Source organism: Carassius carassius, chromosome 25, assembly GCF_963082965.1.
Source record: "Carassius carassius chromosome 25, fCarCar2.1, whole genome shotgun sequence".
NCBI lineage: Eukaryota > Metazoa > Chordata > Actinopteri > Cypriniformes > Cyprinidae > Carassius > Carassius carassius.
The window spans coordinates 14202279-14223502 of NC_081779.1; the positions used below are offsets into that span (position 1 = coordinate 14202279).

Genomic DNA, 21224 nt, shown 5'->3' on the forward strand with positions numbered 1-21224 from the left:
CGGCTTGTCAGAGCCCCACTCAGCGAGGAAGACCGGTACGTCATCTGTGTCTCCTGCCTGGGTGAAGATCATGCAGCGCTCGCTGACGGCGGATGCCCCCACTGCGAGCTGTTGCCATGGTGACTCTGAGGACTCGCCTGGCCTTTTTCTCTGAGCCTGCATTCTCCGCTGCGCTGAGGCGCCGTAAAAGCATCGCTTCCAGCGGATTCCGGAACCGTCTTCAGCTCAACCGAGCTCACCGGTTCGCCCTGCTTCACCCCCCCCCCCCTGCATCACTTCCCGGTGGGCAGCACCCGCTGTTTGCCGGCGCGTCGTCCGAGGAAGTCGATCTCACGGCCGCGTCGGGGGAAGAGGACACGCGCTCTCTGCTAGCTTCGGGCAGTGAGGGCTGGGCGAGCTCCGAGGATCTCGCGCCTTCTGCTCAGAAGCCCAGCAGACGAGCTGACATCGAGAAGGAGCCGGGGTGAATGCTCGCGTTGGCCGCGACGAGTCTCGGCTGCGAGTGGTCTGCACCAGCGCCCCCCCTCTCGTTCCCGGCTGGATGGTATTTCCCTTTCGGATGAGCGTACTTCTCAAAGCCCGCCTCATTTCTTCCTGAGCTTCACGAAGAGGTGGCGAAGGCTTGGAACGCTCCATATTCAGCGCGAACTCGTTCGTCTGTCTCACTAGCATTCTCCACACTGATGATGCTAAAAACAGGAACTACCAGTCACTTCCGCCGGTGGAACAGGCGATAGCGACGCACCTTTGTCCGCACACTGCATAGTAAACGTGCCCACCCCTCAGTGCCCACAATTACTATGTCACATGCGTCATGTGGTTTCTGTAAAACAAAACCCGTGCACGCTCGTCCGGCCACGGCTGATGGTGCTATAAATGCAGTGACGATGCCCACTCCTCAGTGCCCATCTCCACATGTAAGCACAGCCCTGCACACAGGGCTCGCGCACATAAGATCGACACAGATCGGTCGAGCGCGCCGCATAGTAAACGTGCCCACTCCCCAGTGCCCACATACACTATGTCACATACGGCGCGTGGCTTCTGTAAAAACGAGGCCCGTGCACGTACGCTCTGCACAGGCAGACAGCGAGTTGAAAGTGGTAAATGTGCACATATGCAGCCCACAGTTACTCGCAGACATATCGAGTCCCACGGGACCTGCTCAGCCTTCCCCCAGTCGGTTAGCGCCTGGACGGGGTCGAGAAGGAGCGATCTGCCCGCTGTGATCAGCGCGCTCCCTGCCTCAAATGTGCAGCACACCCGAGCGCCGCCGTTGACCGGTCAACAGAGCGCGCTTCGCATCCAGCCCTTAGCCATTCATGCAAATGCATGGTCAGCGCTTCCAGGGGTTTCGGATTGGGTGCTAGGCATTATAAAGAGAGGCTACTCGCTACAGTTTTTTCGACGCCCTCCGCGCTTTTCAGCGCGCGTCGAAACTATGGTCAAAACAGAAGTAGCACACATACTTCGGGCCGAAATATCAAAACTGTTGAGCAAAGGGGCTGTAGAGCCTGTGTCTCAAGCTCAAAGCGAAGGGGGGCTGTACAGCAGATACTTTCTGGTGCCCAAGAGAGACGGGGGTCTCAGGCCCATACTGGATCTAAGACAGCTGAGCAAGGCATTGATGAAACGCAGTTTCAAAATGCTTACGACCAGGAAACTCCTCGCGCAGATTCGCAGAGGGGACTGGTTCATGTCAATAGATCTGAGGGATGCGTATTTTCAAATACAGATAGCGTCAAACCACAGGCGATATTTGAGATTCGCCTTCGAGGGCCAGGCATACCAGTTTACAGTCCTCTGTGGCTCCTCGTACGTTTACGAGGTGCATGGATGCAGCGCTCGCTCCTCTCAGACTCAGAGGCATGCGAGTGCTGGATTATTTGGATGACTGACTGGTTCTGGCCCGATCACGAGCGGAGCTCGTGGACCACAGGGCCGTTTTACTCGATCACCTCGAGAAGCTCGGCCTCAGTGTCAATTGGGCGAAGAGTTTGCTGAACCCCAGTCAGACGATTCTTTTTCTGGGTATAGTTCTGAACTCGTGTTCCATGACGGCGCGGCTGTCACCACAGCACGTGATGGGCATTTAGCGCGCAGCGAGTTCTTTCCGATGCGGCGCGACCGTGTCGCTCAAACACTGTCAGAAGATGCTGGGCCTCATGGCCTCAGCATCTCCGGCTCTGCAGCTGGGCCTGCTCCGCATGCGCCCCCTGCAGTTCTGGCTGAAGACGCGGGTGCCACGCAGAGCATGGGCGTCTGGCCGGCTGCATCTCAAGGTCAATCAGAGCTGTGTCACAGCTCTGGCACCTTGGACAGGGAACGGCTGGTACCGATCAGGTGTAAGCCTGGGGACCTCCCCGAATGTGAAGATGGTGTCGACGGACGCCTCCACTTCGGGATGGGGAGCGCTGCTCGAGGGCAGACCGTCCTTTGGCCTATGGTCAGAACGGGAAAAGCTCCATCATATCAACTGTCTGGAAATGCTGGCAGTGGAGAACGCGCTGATGCGCTTTTGTCCCCAAATCTAGGATCACCACGTCTTAGTCCGTTCGGGCAACATGTCTGTGGTGTCCTACATAAATCGCCAGGGCGGTCTCGGGTCCTGAAACCGGTACAGGCTAGCGGAACGCCTCCTGGTTTGGGCTCAGCGCGACGTGCGTTCGCTGAGAGCAGTGCATGTGCCTGGGCTACAGAATCTGGGTCCAGACAGGCTGTCCAGAGGCAATGTTCCTGCGGGCGAATGGTCTCTACACCCGCAAACAGTCCGGCTGTTGTGGGAGAGATTTGGCAGGGCGGAGGTGGACCTCTTCGTGTCCCACGAAAACGCTCACTGCCCTGCGTTCTTTTCCAAGAACGAAAGCGCGCTGTCACAGGAATGGCCGTGCTGCCCGCTTTATGCTTTCCCTCCCGTCTCCCTCCTTCCGCAGGTGATAGAACGGGTGAGAGAAACGAGATGTTCAATACTGCTTGTAGCACCTCTTTGGAAGAACCAACCATGGTTCCCAGATTTGATGCAGTTAGCAGATGTCGCCCCGTGGCCAGTACCATTGAGGAGGGACCTCCTCTCGCAGGCCAGGGGCTCGATTTGGCACCCTCAACCGGAGTTGTGGTCCCTCCATGTGTGGGCGCTCAATGGTTACCAGCTGATCTCGCAGTGGGAGTGCTGAATACCATCACTCAGGCTAGAGCTCCGTCGACACGACGTCTGTATGCCTCGAAGTGGTCGGTGTACTCCAGCTGGTGCACAGCTCGAGGATATTCACCCCTTAGTTGTGAGGTGACGGAGGTTCTCTCCTTCCTACAGGAGCTGTTGGATAAGGGCAGAGCCCCATCCACGCTCAAAGTTTATGTGGCGGCCATCGCAGCGTTTTCCGAAACAGCGCTCGGTCAGTCAATAGGAAGGAATGATTTGGTCATCCGGTTCCTCAGAGGAGCTAGGAGGCTGAATCCTCCCAGACCTCCGTCAGTCCCTATGTGGGACCTCGCGGCAGTTTTGGAGGCCATGAAGGGTTCCCTTTTTGAGCCTATCCAATCGGTTAGCCTTCAGCATCTGTCGTTCAAGACAGTATTCTTGTTGGCTCTCGCTTCGGTGAAGCATGTGGGTGATTTGCACGCGCTCTCGGTGAGCCAGTCGTGCTTGGAGTTTGGGCCTAATGTCTCAAGGGTCATACTCAAACCTAGGCACGGTTATGTGCCGAAATCCCTCAACACGCCGTTTCGGGCTCAGGTTATTACCCTGTCTGCCCTGCCGGTGTCAGGAGAGGATAGAGACTCGAGTCTTCTTTGCCCTGTCAGGGTTTTAAGAGCTTATGTGTCTCGCTCTGCTGCCTTTCGGCAGATGGAGCAGCTGTTTGTCTCATTCGGTGGACGTTCCAAGGGAATGGCTGTTTCGAGACAGACTCTATCCAGATGGATAGTTGACGCCATAGCGTTAGCTTACGCTTCCAGGGGCCTTCAGGGGCTTTCTCTGTCGTGCGCACGATTCACTCTGGTTCGCTTTGGCGATGAAATAAATCAGGTGAGTCAGCCTTTTCGAGCTCCTTTTATAGGTTGGGCCACACCTGTTTCAGCGGGAAGTGGCAAGAAGGGCGCGAAGCTGCATCAGCATCAGATGTTGCATCAGCCGGCGCTCGATAGGCTGTGCAGTTGCCGCAGAACAAGCCAATGAGCGAACGAGCCGTCTCCCCTATGGCTGTGTACTGCTGCAAATGCGCTTTACAAAAATACAAAATTAAGGATAATTTTTTGCTTCAGTATTTCGTGAAAAGAGACTTTTCCCGTAGCGTCTTAGCTAAGACGCAGTACTCGTTCGCTCTTCTAGAGAGAACCGAGGTTACGTTTAGTAACCGAGTACGTTTTATTTATTTAATGAACATTTTACTTGATGCATATTGCAGGGTTTTAAATCAGTACAAGCATATCCAGTTGGAATTGACAATGTTATATTGTTTAAATGATAGATGTACTACTGTTACAATAATTTTATGGCTGATCCGCCATAAAATTATTTAAGCACATTGCACTCATTGGGCAGTTCATTTCAGTACTGATGTGGACACTCATATTTGAATGTATTATTGTATTTCATATTTATGTTTGTATAGTGTTAAATTTGTGTGTTGGGAATCTACACGCAGTGACCATTTACGGTCAGGTCAGTGTGAAATTAGAGTCTCCGCAGTAAGGTTTTACACATGATGTTTGTCAGTGTGGGTACTGTATTTCTCAGCCCCTTACAAAATGATGTGAAGACTAAATTGAGCTGTACAGTAGAGTTGATTGTACATATAGTGTGCCTTACTATGGCATGTATACGTATGAAAGCAATAGATGCACTGATGGACAGATTTATTAAAGGAGATCAAACCAAAATGATTGCTAGAAGCATATTTTATTTGCCAACACTTGTTTCATTTAGCCACACAGTTAAGGTTTCCATTATGGTCACCATTTCTAACATGTGAAACATCTTTTAGTATGCACACACAATACCTGCTTGCATCGCCGTAACAATAACGAGAAAGCCACTGTGAATATTGTTGACACAATCACCAACTTATATATAACTTAATTTGTCAATGCTTCATGCAGGGGCTCAGTACAAAAATATACACACACACAATATTCAAGTATACAAAAAAATAACCACAAACCAACATCGAAGATGCCTTTCTAGCAGCAGGCTATTTCTAATTCACATTTTTGAAATGCACATTTTCAAAAAATTGTATTAACTGATTTAACATTAATTGCCATCACGTTAATGACATGGAACGTAAAAATACAATGAACTCTCACACATCAAAAAGCTCACGGCAATGAAATGTAATTTTAAATGCTTCGTAACAAACCGATGAGTACAACATTAAATTTATAGTTCACCTAAATAAGAAAATTACCTTTCATGTCATTCCAAACTAGTTTGACTTTATTGTGTAGGACAAGCAGCTCTTTCCCATAAGTGGTGATTAAAACAGTTACAATGTCTATTTAGCTAATAGTTGATAGATTTGCTAATTCTGTAAATTATATAATTAATGAACAGGCTAATTCAAGTCACTTTTCTTTAATCGGTCTTTACCAGTCACACTGTATTCACTTCTGAAACATTAAAACATCAAGCTTATAAATGTAATTTTGTGATTCAGACAACATTGGTCGTGTGTATGTTTATTTTACATGCATTCCGCAAGGACAACTCAATAGAAAGACGTTTCTTATTCATTTGCTGTGCAGTCATCTAGACAAAAACTCACATTTATAATATGATTTCATTTGCCGTGGCACTGAAGACTCAGATGCTGGAAAGCAATGCAAGAAACACGTGATACAGAGAACCTTTTAAGTGCATTAGCCTGCACATTACGAAAAATAAATAAACAAAAAAATAACAACATGGCTCAAACTGTGCATTAAGGTTAATTAGTTTAGCGACATGTATAGGACGGATAGCGCAAATACATTGTCACGCTGTCACTGAAACTGGAGGCTGCATCCGAAATCACATAAACTACTTCCTTACTATATAACGAAATGTAAAAAATGTAGTATGCCCGAATTCACAGTATTCATAAAATAGAATGAGAAAATGTTCCCTACTTTCAGTGCAATTCTGTAGTGTGCACAATGGCCACTTTACTATCTCAGGAAGCCAGCAGGTCACATGACAATCACAATGATTAAATTCATACTACACACATTCATAGTTCACACAACATACTTTTTAAACAGCCTCTAAGTAATTACTTAAAGTAGGCCTACCTATCTAGAGAGTATGTGATTTCAGACACAGTATTAATCTCGGCATTTCAGGAATTGTCAGCAAATAATCCGAAAATCGTCATTTGTTCATGATTTCTTTCCTCCTAAAACAGTTAAGCACAACACCCCACCACACAGCTGATTCTAAAGACTGTATTGGTCAAGTAAATCACAGTTCAGACTGCCTGCACAACATTAAATCAAATACTAACCTTTGACCCCAACCTATACCCTAAGCTCAGTATAGCCTTGGTTGCACATCCTGATAGCGTTAAGCCTACCGTTTGCATCGATTTGATCCACTTTTCTTGACTGGTGACTGCATGATTGAGTTGATCAGCGCAGTCGCTGTGGGGTAGGATTTGCACTTAACTGCTTTGGAAGGAAAAAAAATCATGCAATATTTTACTCAGCCCTAGTAATTTTTCATTATTTGGATCAATGGTCCCTTTTATTGGCGTAAACAGCACAGTACTAGTGGACACGCTAATTGGGTGTGTTACATCAGGCTCAGTCTGGGTCCGGTGTTTACGTGGCCAGCTCCACAGGCCCCTCCTCCTCACCGTCCCCGTGGTTGGCACGGATCTCCATCAGCGTGCGGCCGAAGTGGGCCCAGTCCTCACTGTGGGGCACGGCCAGCTGCAACAGATGAGCGTTTTAGAAATGTAGTGCCAAAAACACACCCCCACCACCCCTCCGAAATGCCACATCAAGAGCAAAAGCTACGCATTACATGTGCTGTCACAGTGTGGGAGAGGAAAGAGATCACCACACATTGTGATTCAGAGACAGAACAATAAAGCTGCTTGTTTGGCCTTTGAGTGCTGAATATTTATCGTGTCAGTTCTCAGGAAGGGGAAGATGGGGACTATGGGTCGGCTGGGTGACGATGTGGGATCGCTTTCTGCTGTCAGAGTCAGATTTAGATGAGAAAGGACGGCTGCCTGCCGCCCAGGCTGAAGAAGAGAGAGAGAGAGAGAGAGATCTACAGGGTATAATTAAACAGGAATAGAGAGGTGGGAGGAGATGACAGCCACTTCCAAACCCAAGACCAAATCACGCTCTTTTAGAGTACAGCAGGGGGTCTTAAGAGGCCTTCATCAATAAATGACCTCATAACAATGGGATTTCATCACTATATTTATAAAATGTTTCATATGTTTACATTTAATACATCTGAAAATGTCTGAGTAAAATGATTACAATCTTATTTTTCAAGATATCATACTTCAAATTTTGCAAACTAAAAAAAAACTAACCTAGTCATAAAAATATCTGATATTTTATTGAACTTAACATTATGGTTTGATGGGGTCCTCTCTTTTTTTTTCCTGCAGGTTGGTTGGACCACATAATTTCGCAAACAGAATTAATTTAGATATTCATAAGTGAAGCAGTTAAAATATATTTTCTAGAAAACAATAAAATATGTTTAACATTTTTCATTCATTTTTATGAGATGTTTAATCCTTGCTTCTAAAACAAAAATAACAAAATGAATTTGAAATCAAATTTATACTGGTCATAAGGGAGGTGCACAGAAAATCATGGTTTGTATGAACTGCAGTAATAGTGTCAGGCAAAGAACATGAACACAAACACTCGACTGTATGAACAGAATTCATAATGGAGGACTAAAACGTGTTGCATTCTTTGAGTTGCCACAAGGGGCAGTAAAGCAGATATTTGCATAAATTATCTTCTTCTATGGTCAACTAGAATTATACAGCAGCAAAGCAAGAGTTTAAAAAGAATCTTTAGCTTTAGTACATCATAGATTATATTTCTGGCCTTTAAAAACTCTTATACAGGGGGTGTCCTGCGGTTGAAGAATAAAATCTATTTAACTTCAACTGTAAACCACCTAAAATTGCATCTGAAGTTTAGGCAATATGACTCAAGTGTAGTGAAAACATGCTGTGGTGTTCCAAAGCAAATATTTAACACAGTCTACTAAATATAACACAAAGGGACCTTGGCAGTCGTCAGAAGTGGTCCTTCTTGCCGCGACTGCAGGTTGGTGACTGCTTCTGCTGACAGAGTGCTTCATGTCCAAGTCTTTTGTAAATAAGCCACGTTCAACCTAAACCCTTCAACTTTCCTTCACTTCATTTTATTGATGACCCACCATTATCATCAGCCCAAGGAGCCCACATGTTCGACAGACGCACTCTCCAATTACCACGATACACTGCGCTAAAATTAGCACTGCCCCGGCCCACACATGAGGCGAAACCCAGAGTCCGAAAAAGAAGATGGTGAACATGGGAGTCCTAGTGGTTTGCCGCTCTGTTAAGTCATGTGGAGACTGCCTTAAAATAAGGAATTAAAATAAAAGTTTCAAACAGAAACAAGCTAGCCACGCAGAGCTCTGTAAACATGCAAACCCTTAATGTCAAACTCTGAGATATTCAATTTCACTTCCACTTTCATTCAACATCCAGGCCGTACTGGGTTGATGATGCTCATAAAGCTGTCGTACAGAGAGCCGTTGAGAGAAGAATAATACCAGTAATGTTGCACATTACGACACGTATTAGTGGCAAATGATTCATACCTCTCCAACGTCGTATATCCACACGCGTCCCTCTGAGTCTCCCACAGCGACCTCTTTGCCCCCTGCGGCCCATCGGACGCGGTTCAGAGCGGGGGCTCCCTCTATTGTAACACTAGCGGTGGGCACCTGGACACAAAACACACCTCTAATCATATATCATACATATCAAACACAATATGTGAATTACTCACATTACAAGTTTGGGGAATGTTTTTGAATGAATCTTTTTCACTGTGAAATATACACCAGCATATACACTAAGAATTTGAAATGTTTTTGATATAAATATGCTATGATCACCAAGCCTGCATTTATTTGATAGAAAATCTCAATTGTGAAATATCATTACAATTTAAAATAACTGGTTTCTATTTTGATTTATTTAAAATACAATTAATTTCTGTGGTGGCAAAACTGAATTTTAAGCAGTGCTGCTAAATATTTTTTTGTGGAAACTGTGAAATATTTTTTCCTCATGATTCTTTAATGAATGAAGTAAAAATAATAATAATAAAAAAATCATACATGAATGTTTTACTTTTGATCATCTGAATGCATCCTCGATTAATAAAAATATGAACTTCATTCAAAGAAAATAAATCTTACTGACCCAAATGTTTCAATGATAGTTTGTTTTATTTTGTAATTGTATAATGTGAATAACTGCAGTCTAAAATGCTAAATAATAAAATATATAATCTATATACTGTATAAATAAATATATAATGGAAATCTATAAAAAGTACTACTTTTTTAATATCTCATATCTAAATTTACATTTACAAAATTCTAATTTTTGTCATGTTGCTAACTCCGTATTTCTTATAATAATTTCTTAAAATATTAATTAGAAGGACTAAAAACATACAATTGATACAAATGTTGAATTATAAAATGAATGTGGATCATATAGCACTATTGTACTCACCTTTAAAATGAATAAAATATCATGCTAGAATATAGAAAAATACAATAAATTATAACAAAGAGGATTTGGACTGGTGAATCTCATTTCAGTTTTTGAATATTAGCCTATAACTCATATAATGTAAACATACAGAGCCCTTGTGATAAAATGATGTTGTTAGGATGCCTAGTCAAAGCTGAGCTCTAACAGGAAGAAGACATGAATCCACAGCTGTACTGGAAATAACTACGAGCGCTTTTAATGATTTCATAAATCATCATGAAAAGTTGCTTTGCACACATTAATGCGAGACACAAGCTCTGTTTGTGCGCGTGTGTGAAGTTGACTTATGCCTATTACTTATGACAGTTAAGACTGGCCTGACATATGTAGTCAGCAAAGATGGAAGCTGTACGCTGGCTAATACAAAAGCTTCCTCGCTTCAGAACAGGCTAACCACAGCCTGAGAGCTATTAGCGAGCAGCTTCCTCTGAGAGTCAACTGCAAGGTTAAATTGGCTGCAAGCCTCTCTTTGCATAAATTGGAACCAGGCGAGCCCGCAGTCTGTTAATGGTGCTATGGGTGAATTTCTTGACAATGGAGAACTGTTGGCTGCTTTCTGGCACAAGATCTTTGGCTGTTTACGCATGTGTTGGTGTGTGCGTCAGCATGCGCGTTGCTGTTGCACTGCTGGCTCCTGATGTTTTGGATAAAGTGCATTGTTCTTAAGAGGACACCCACGCAGACACACACACCCACACACTGGACTATTTCAGTATAGTTTTTAAATATTTAGTTATATTTAGTTAATTGCACACGTTCACTTAAAGTTAATCTTTAAAAACACTAATAGTTTATTAAAACATCAAGACATGGTGTCTGCATTTTACTTTTGTTTTTTACCATTTCACTTGAGTTAAACAGGATATTGAAAATAATAATAGGATGGAATTGGTTTTATCCAATGAGATTGGATCTTTAACTGTGGTCACTATATCAAAAAATAAGAGGGCTTGGTTAATATATATATATATATATATATATATATATATATATATATATATATACAGAGCTGGGTAGTAACGGATTACATGTAATCTGGATTACGTAATCAGATTCCAAAACTCAAGTACTTGTAATTAGAGTAAACTGACTACAGTTACTTTTTTATGGACTACATGATTACATTTCATTTACAAAATGGTAATAAGTCGTTCACAATTCATTGATTCTCCTAAGTTTCTTTTTTTTTTTTACGTCTATATTTTCTTCTAATAAACCTGCCACTTATATACGTTCGTGATTCTTCAAGTTTTTCCGGCGGAGAGGAGGAGGGGTGTCAGAATCGCGCTCAGAAGAAATCAGCAACAAGATAAGGGAAAATGGAGGGGAACGCAGCCTTTAATCACTGGATGTTCAGACATCATTTAATTTTTAAAAAAAGACATGGGAAAATGTCACTATTCAGTGTAAACTCTTCCTACCATGGATTAATTTGCTGTCCATGGAATTCTTTGACTTAGCAAAGTTATTATTACTGGGAATTTCATGTCAAATATTTGACCTGGAAATGGTCTTTATATATAAGCCAGGGATTGACATTAATGCTTGTTCGGGACAAGTGGATTTTGTGAAGGGGCAAGTGAAAGAGAATTGTACTTGCCCGACCGGACAAGTAACCTGACCAAAAAATAACTAGGACATCACCGAAACTTTGAAGAGAATGATTCTGATTTTATTAATTTCAGTGTAAATGGTGACTAATAACAGATAATGTATTGACAGTATCAAGGTCGCTTCAGTTGAGGCTCGTGAAAGTCTGACTTGCGGAGAAATCAAAACTATAAGAACAGCACACACAAAGAAACACACATATTTGATATTGATTTATACATCTTCAGTTAAATAAATATACTGACTTACATTTTAGAGACATTATGGATTGTTTTTACTTCATTTCAAACAAAAATAATTCTAAGCAAAGCCAAAGCATCTCTGAGCAACACACAACAGTCTTTCGTTACTAAATGATTTATTTTTTAAATGAGTCAATGATTCAGTGAGCCATTTATAAAAACGGTTACCTGGTTCACATAGACAGTAAAAGAAATGGACACAGCCACCCCATTGGATTCAATGGAGAAAAATGAAGTCAATTAGAAGCACGCACTTCCTGGGGGTCGAGCGTACTGCGCAGACTCAAACTGAGCTTGATGACATAAATGTCACGTGAGCAACCTGTATGTCTTCTAATCGCTGTGCCAAAAGAAATCTGAATCACCCACTGAATCTTGCAGAGAAGGCGAGCGTGAACAGGAGCACATTTTGGTAAGTATTTTGATTAATTATCTCCCTTGACTTTATGCCTCCACGTTCCCCCGATTGTCTCATAGACAGTAAAAGATTGTCTGCGAGCTTCTCCTCCTGTCCATACGGTAATTTCTCTACTGTGTGACAGAGAGTCGCTGGTTATGACGCAATCGTTAGCCTATTTTTTACAAAAACTGCTTCTATGGGACCATAACGTAAGATACAAAGTAATGGAGCCTTTTATACATTTTCGTGTTTCTTTAGAAATAATTAATGGACAAATGGAGTCTTTAAACGCCTCAGATGTAAAGTTATTCGCTGTCAAAGTGACGCCAAAATGAATGGGATTCAATGGAATGCTAACAGCAGGTCGGGGTCCGCTAATCAATGGCGGCACCCAGGGGTGCTTCAAAAAAATATGAAACCCTGCCCCCCTGCTGGTTCATTTATTAAATGAATCAGCCGTTTGAATGAATCGGTTGAATCAGTTTTTTCATTGATAGTCTTATTCACTTTTAGTGTTTTTTTTTTAGATTAAATATTTAACCTAGCAGTGATATTGCTGTGAATTTCATGTTTTTTAATATTGGTTTTCAAAATGTACTTAATTATAAGTAAATATGCTTTAAAATCATAAGATGTGATTTTTTTTTTCAGTGTTACTAACAAACTCTAACAGCAAGGTAAATTAGTGTTAGTATTTTGTAAGTATTAACTGTCCATATATTGCACTTGACAAATAAGCTATTGTGGCTCTTTTTGCTGAATATTTTATATATTTAAATATATTTTCAAAAAAGTACAAGATTAGGCTAACTGAATATATGTGATATCAAATAAGGGTTAGCACAAATGTAATCTAAATGTAATCCAAAAGTAATCAGATTATGTTAATACACATTACAAAAATGTGTATATTACTGATTACAATTTTTTTCATGTAATCTGTTATCAGTAACTGATTACAATTCATAAGTAATCTACCCAGCTCTGTGTATATATATATATATATATATATATATATATATACAGTACAGACCAAAAGTTTGGACACACCTTCTCATTCAAAGAGTTTTCTTTATTTTCAAGACTATGAAAATGGTAGAGTCACACTGAAGGCATCAAGTGCCGTGTTTCCACCGAAATTACCCGGAACATTTGTACCAGGAACTTTTTTTCCCAGGAACTTTTATCCCCCCAGACCTGTTGCTTTCTGCGTTTCCACCGCGGTGTAAAGTACCGGGAAGATTAGGCAAATAGACTGGTGACGTAGGTCTGCGCGCGTTTCCCAATACAAAGCACGCTGATTTTGGACGTGCATCCTCGGTAGTTCAGACTTTGTGCATTCGACTCAGGAGTGTGATGTCTGCGACGACGCAAATCCAGTAAATCTGCAAACAGCAGCAGACTTGATAACTTCAGTCAGCTGACCATGGCTACTGCTATTTTCCTCTCTGTATATTTACAATAAAACGAAATAGGATATCAAATACCACTGCCTCCTTTTGTTTTCATTTAAGCATAATAACAGCTGCAGAAATGTACTTAGTTCAGGGATATGTATATACAGCCATTACAATGAAACGAAATATTATATAGATGTGCCTTTTTTATTTTTATTTTAACATATAGATAAATTGAATACAGACCAAAGATAACCTGTTAGATTTACCCAAAACAAATTATATTTGATGTTTAACCACTAAAGAGACATGATCAGAGCCAGCGGCACACATCAGAAGGTCTAGCCGAGGTGAGGCTGCTTCTCGGCGGATAGATGATCACTGAGCTCCCGCTGATCGCGTAGAGCTGACCGTCTCTGAAATCGGTGAAACACATTTTTAAATAGGCACTGTCTTCATAAATAAACCACAGATTTGAGTTTTAAACAACTACATTCTCGCCTGAAATACTTTAAAAATTACATTTCATGACACAATACCAGTAATATTTTGAAAATGTTGATCCGAATAAATGGTGGTTGAACTCACCCAATCAGGATGTTTAGCGGCCAAGTCCCGCCCCCGAAAGTTCCGGAACTTTGAAAAAGTACCACCTCGCCAGCAGGGACTTTCTGAGGGGCATTTTTTTACCCGGAACTTTATTTAGTTCCTGGTTCCTGCGGTGGAAACACACAGAGTACCAGCCCAAAGTCCCTAGTTCCTGGGTAAAGTTCCTGCGGTGGAAACGCGGCTAAGGGCTATTTGACCAAGAAGGAGAGTGATGGGGTGCTGCGCCAGATGACCTGGCCTCCACAGTCACCGGACCTGAACCCAATCGAGATGGTTTAGGGGTGAGCTGGATCGCAGACAGAAGGCAAAAGGGCCAACAAGTGCTAAGCATCTCTCGGGGAACTCCTTCAAGACTGTTGGAAAACCATTTCAGGTGACTACCTCTTGAAGCTCATCAAGAGAATGCCAAGAGTGTGCAAAGCAGTCATCAAAGCAAAAGATGGCTACTTTGAAGAACCTAGAATATGACATATTTTCAGTTGTTTCACACTTTTTTGTTATGTATATAATTCCATATATAATTCCACATGTGTTAATTCATAGTTTTGATGCCTTCAGTGTGAATCTACAATTTTCATAGTCATGAAAATAAAGAAAACTCTTTGAATGAGAAGGTGTGTCCAAACTTTTGGTCTGTACTATATATATATATATATATATATATTTACATTTTTTCTGTAGCTCAATTGGTAGAACAAGGTTGGGGGTTCGATGCCCCGGGAGCACATGATAGGTAAAAATTGATAGCCTGAATGCACTGTAAGTGGCTTTGGATAAAAGCGTCTGCTAAATGCATACATTTAATTTAATATATATATAAAAAGCACGTAAACAGACAATTATTTTCCGGGAATCATTCTGGTCAAACCAGAAATGTATGTTAGAAGGTATACAGGGTCAGTTTTGATTTCAATTTGACTTTAGTATATGTGATTTACAATCAGTGAGCTGTTTATTGGTTACCTTCCACCAAACCCACAGTGTATGGTTAGAGGGAGATGGCTGAGTCGAGAACAGCAGATCTCAGAGCAGTATGTAATTAAAGAGGGTGTGTATTCCTTAGTGGACAGGCAGTGTCAGTCAGAGCAGATCTCATCTCACACCGGAGACACGTAACACCCAACAGCTCTCGCTGGACTCTGCGCTGTGGTGAGGCATGTACACCATTACAGACCGACGTATTGTGTGAATGGTCCATGTAGCACTAATTCAACTGTCATGTGAAACAACATCATGGCATGATGTACATTGACTCTCCATTATCAGTGACATACACTATTGGATCCAGTATATGACAGTTAATATGACCTCAGCGTTCTACAAAGTCTGCATGCCAATACACTGCAGTTGAATCAGGATTGAATCAGGCCTTGTTTTCAGAAAAAAATATCTAAACATTCTTAAAAACATCATTGAGCAAAACTGCTTCAGATATGAAGGCCTTTTTTTTTTTAGGTTTATATCGAACTTATTTGTACTTTGTTTATTTTTGTCATTTTTTATAATCCAAATTCATTAAGCTTTATTGAATAATAAATTATTTTGTGTTTTCAGAGAACAAATCTTGATTAATATATTGTTATAGTTTTATTGAATTACTTTATTTTTTAAATCTAAATAATTGTATATTAAATTACAAATTGAGGTTAATGTTAAAAACATGATTAAAAAATTCCAGTGGAATAATGGCATATTATAATTATTATAAATTTTTTTTAGAGAATAAATCTTGAATATTTGTTTATTTAATATTTTTATTTTATTTTATTTTCATAAATGTATTTGGTTTTTACTGAAGTATTTTACTTTTTTTAAATCAAAATAACTGTATATTAAACTACAAATCGAACAAAATTTTATGAGATTAATGTTTAAAACAACATGAAAAAAGTTATTGCAAATCATTTTTTGTTCTCAGAGGATATATCTTGAAAATTGGTTGATTATTATATATTTTTAATAGAATTTTATTTTCATACATTTATATAGCTTTTTATTGATCAAAATAACTGTATATTAAACATCTAACAGACTTTAATGAGGTTAATGTTTAAATCAAGATATTCTTATTTTCAGTGAAGTAAGAAAAAAAAACTATTTAAATTAAAACTGTAAAGTAAAAATTGTACATATAATTGTATTGTATAAAATTATACAAAAATACAAAATAATATTTAAAATTATACATATATATTGAAATATACAGTATATGGATTAATCCAGAGAATTTTGCGTCGTGTTTTAAGAATGTTTAGAAAATGATTTAAAATATTTTCTTATACAATAAGTGAATCTGTGATTGTCCCTAAGTCCCTGAAGGTCTTGAAAGACAGTGGCCTCAGAAGACCGGGTTAAACCGCTTTGCTGGGCTGTAGCCCATGGGAACTCACTGACTCTGGGATGGTGGAGAGAGAGGAATCCGCACACATCGGAGTAATTAGCCGTACGCTTGCAGACTAAGTGTGTGCGTCTGTGGAAAGGAACGTCGCTGGAGTGTTGTGCGAGCTGTTGATGAGGAGCTGTCAGAAAGCTGATTTAAGCGCGGCCTGTGGGAAGACGCCCACACAGAAAGGAACTTGTTGTTTTGATGCATCTTTGGCCTGGCGTGATCTGGGGGACCAGACCGAAAGCGTTACCTCACCTCAGTGTCGTTGTTCAAATTCCACAGATCCAGACGACCCATGCCGTCCACGGCGGCGAACAGCGAGGGGTGCACGGGGGACCACATCACATCGTAGACGTAGTCTGCATTATCCTCAAAGGAGTACAGCGGCTTGTTTTGCTGAGGGGGACACAAAATGAGAAAAAGGATGTGAAATATAAAGAGAAAGACAGAATGAAAGGGCAAGCAAGAAGGTGCTGGGGTTGTAAGGGGACAGAGTGGGTGAAGATGGAGAGAGAGGCAGAACGAGAGAATGAGTGGCATAGGCAGTAGACAGAGTGGCGCTGCTGCAGCCCTGGGGCCTGTCTGGGATTGAGCTAATTAAAACCTTTGCACATTCAAGCAGTGTCATAAAAAAACACTAGATGAAAGTCTCCCCAAGGTGTATTGTAGCCTAAGTGTAACAGCTGTCTGTGGCATAGAAGAAAAGAGAATAAAAGGAAAGAAGAGAGAGAAGAGAGAGAGAGAGAGAGAGAGAGAGAGAGAGAGAGAGAGAGAGAGAGAGAGAGAGAGAGAGAGAGATAAGCCGTATGCGGAAATTTCGGATCTGATTTGAGCCTTGGATACGTTCAAATATTTTAACTTCTGCGACTATACCGTATGCGAACGCCCATATTCTAATCAAAACTATCGGTGCGAGGTCAGAATTACCAATATTTTGTTAACATTAACATTATCCTTTAAACACTATTTCTGTAAAATGGTGGTTTATAATACTTATGGCAGAAATAATTATTTAATAATTATTAAACCATTATTTACGTTGATTAGCCCCATGAAACCTACTGTTTTTATTTTGGGGGTCACCTGATTTGTGACGATGCATTCATAAATTAACTATGTTCATTAAAATTATTAATTTTACCATGGTGAATATGCCAAGGTAACGGTTGCTGCACGACCAGTTTGAAAGTTCTGCGCGACTGCCGCTAGAGGGAGAAATGCGACAATCGTGTCCGAATATCATGTGCAGTGGAAAGGCGGCTATAGAGAGAGAATTGCTGGATGCATTCCACACAGGTACAGCGAGGGAGACAGCTGGCACGCTAATCAACCCCACAGAGACAAACACACCATGCAGTGTGCAGACTTCATCTTAAAATCACTTTAGCTTTTTTATTATTGTATCATTATGCACCAAATAATGATTTGTGAAAGATCATGTGACACTGAGGACTGTAAGTAATGGCTGCTGAAAATTTAGTTTTGCCATTAAGAAAATGCATTTTAAAATATATTAAAATAGAAAACAGCTATTTTAAATTGTAATAATAGTTCACAATATTACTTTTTTTTTCTGTATTAAAAGAGGCATTGGAGAAGCATAAGAGATTTATTTTTTAAAAACATCTGAAAAATCTCTAAACTTTTGAACAGTAGTGTGAATTACTGGACGTCATATGGATGTCCCATTTGGTGTCTGCATAAAATTACATTTACAAAAGTCATTTTATATCTATAGAAAGCATAGTAAATGGAAGTAAAGTCTGTACTTTATTGATTCAAGTAACTTTTGTGAAAATAAAATGTCAAAATATAGGTGAAATAATATTTCATTGTCGTACTTCTTATTCTGACCTGTACTTATTAAAACATATAAAAGAATAATACTAAATTTTATTATATTTTAAATTATTAAAAATTGAAAAATGCCTAAAACCTATAGTGGCTTAGGGATAGTGGGATGGTGGCAAAGATTGCTAAAGTTTTAAAAATACTTTTTGGGAGCTACACTATGATCCTTAAACAAATAAATCTTTCAAATAAATTCTGAATAAATCCTGGTAAATATGCCTGACAAAATGTTTTGAATATAAAATGTTTTGAATATAAATATATTTGTAATATGTAATAATGTGTGTGTGTGTGTGTGTGTATGTTATGTTCTGATCAAACCAGTTTCAGGTCCAATTAGAACTTTAACTATGCTCATCAGTTGATCTGATCCACAGGATCCATAGCCACAAATCTAAATCCTGAAGGCGCCAGTGCTGATTCTACCCTTCCTGAGGACTACAGATCAGTTTGCAGGCCATTTTTTCCCCTCTAACAGAGCGTGATGTGCATACTCCTCAGCAGACCTCGCATTCATTCCATAACCTCTCTGATGCCTCTGCAGAGATCTAGTTATGGGTTTCAGTATATGCATGTTTTTACTCAATTACAATTACCTCATGTACTTGTTTATGTACAGTAAACGGTGCTTATACATGTCACCACCATCACAGACCCGGATGAGGACTAAGATGCAGATCGAAAAATACATCAAGGACTAGCCTCAGGCACTTAAGGAGGCAAATTAGGGCACAAGAAGGGTTTTCTGAGCAGTGACCAGGCATTGACGGGAAACATTCACTGATTTTTCCTTTCGTGTTTATAGGACACCAATAAAAGGATCAGAATTATCTGTCAGCACTGCCTTGGTTATACTACAAACAGAAAAATGGAGGCAGCTCTGTACCTAATGAATAATTAAACAATACATTTTTATAACATAAAATGACTAAACTATCCCATCAATGTCTAAAAATAGCAAGCCAGGTGTCATTTGAAATTCATTTTATTGCATGTGATAATGTGTGGAGGCTCACAGCGTGCTTGGTTCCAAGCTAAGGTGTGCCTACAACCACACAGAGGAGAAAGAGACAGGCCTGCATTCCTGTGGCTCTCCTCAAAGGGAAGGAATTCCCCCGTCCCCAAAAAATAACACATGCACATCCATAAAATCCCAGGAATCTTTTAATATCTGTCAGAATGCACAAAGTTTAAGATTTGTAGAGAAAATGCACTGAGCCCAACTTAAAGTGACAGGACGCTATGTTGTGGTTTTGGGAAAACTCAGGACTTTACGTAGGCTTGTGCACACAGATAGCAATGAGTATGTGAATATGATACATATACTGTAGCTTTCATTAATGCAGCTCAGATGTGCCACTTCCTTGTGAAATGACTCGTGTCCACCATCTACTTCAGATTATATATATATATATATATATATATATATATATATATATATATATATATATATAGCATTTTTTGACTTTGCATGCATGTAAACCTATTGTAGGAGACTCCCAAAACAATATTAGGGACCTTAAAAATGGCATAATTGAAGCACTTTAAAGGGACAGTTTTTCTTTTAAAACAATTATTATATGCTTACCTAAGTGCCATTTAATTTCATGAAAATATAGTAAAAAAGCAATATTGTGAAATATTACAACTTAAAATAACTGCTTTGTATTTTAAAATATCTTTTTATATTAAAATATCTTAAATTCTGTCTAAATATCGTCGTCAACAAACCTTTATCAAGTGACGAAAACGAGACGAGACACAACGTAAATGCTGGTCATGTGACGATGACTATAATTAAATGTATAATGCAATATTGTTGACTAATAAAAACGAGACTAAATGTGGTTTACAAAATAATAACTATGCTAAAATGTCTCTTCAGTTTCGTTGACCAAAACGAGATGAAATAAAATGTTATAGCGTTATTTCATCTCATTTAGTCGCATTATTATTATTATTTTGCAGTATTTCTGTTTCTCACTTCAGGAGCTGCATCAGGTCGCACTGCGCAGAAGCAGGCGTCGTCACTTCCCTCAAAAATTTTAATTCTGTCATTAATTGCTCACCGTCGTTCCAAACCCGTAAGACCTCAGTTAATCTTCCGAACACAAATTAAGATATTTTTGATGGATTCTGACCCTCCCATATGATAGACAGCAAGGGTCCTTACACGATCAATGTCCATAAACGTCACAAGGAGATCTGTAAAATAATCCATATGATATTAGGAGTTCTACCATAATATTACAAATCTGCAACAATACTTTTTGTGTGCAAAAGAAAAAAAAGTATACACTGAATGCAAACAGCGTATGTTGTTCTGTAAGTTACGCCACGCGGATACTTTTTATACGTTGTTTGTTCTTTGATTTGAACGAAAACAACATATCCGTGTGGTGCAGCTGACACTATCCTGCTGTTTGCGTTCAGTGGATACTCTCCAAAATGGAGCTAGAGTGATGCAGAGGAGACGAATTGTTGAATAAAATCGTTTTTTTTTTCTTTTGCATACAAAAAGTATTCTCGTAGCTTTGTCATTTTATGGTTAAACCCCTGATATCACATAGATTATTTTACCGATCTCATTGCTACGTTTCTGGACATTGATCATGGTAGTACCCTTGCTATCTATGGGAGGGTCAGAGAGCTGTCAGAATCCATCAAAAATATCTTAATTTGTGTTCCTAATATGAAGATTAGAGGGCTGGAACGACATGTGGGTGAGTAATTAATTACAGAATTTAAATTTTTGGGTGAACTAACTCTTTAACTCATCCTCATGACTGTTATAAATACAGCTATAATATGACCTTAAATGACCTGAAAACATAACAAGTCAGTTCTATTTATTGTAATTTTAAGGAAAAGAGCTACCAGCACTTTCTTCAAATTTTCCCATTTTGTGATCCACACAAAAACGAAAGTAATACA

General features: G+C 40.2%; 1 protein-coding gene across 4 annotated transcripts in view; it reads right to left on the reverse strand.

Moving 5' to 3' along the window:
- Positions 1–4878: 4878 nt before the first annotated feature.
- Positions 4879–21224, reverse strand: part of LOC132104271 (cytoplasmic dynein 1 intermediate chain 1-like) — a 70414-nt gene continuing 54068 nt past the window's right edge. For all 4 annotated transcript variants that reach the window (XM_059509616.1, XM_059509614.1, XM_059509613.1 and 1 more), the window contains 3 exons: positions 16695–16835; positions 8825–8950; positions 4879–6906 (listed from right to left, as the gene is read on the reverse strand). In XM_059509616.1, coding sequence (XP_059365599.1) covers positions 6796–6906; positions 8825–8950; positions 16695–16835 — 378 coding nt within the window. In that variant the 3' untranslated portion in view covers positions 4879–6795. The remainder of the gene's footprint in view (positions 6907–8824; positions 8951–16694; positions 16836–21224) is intronic.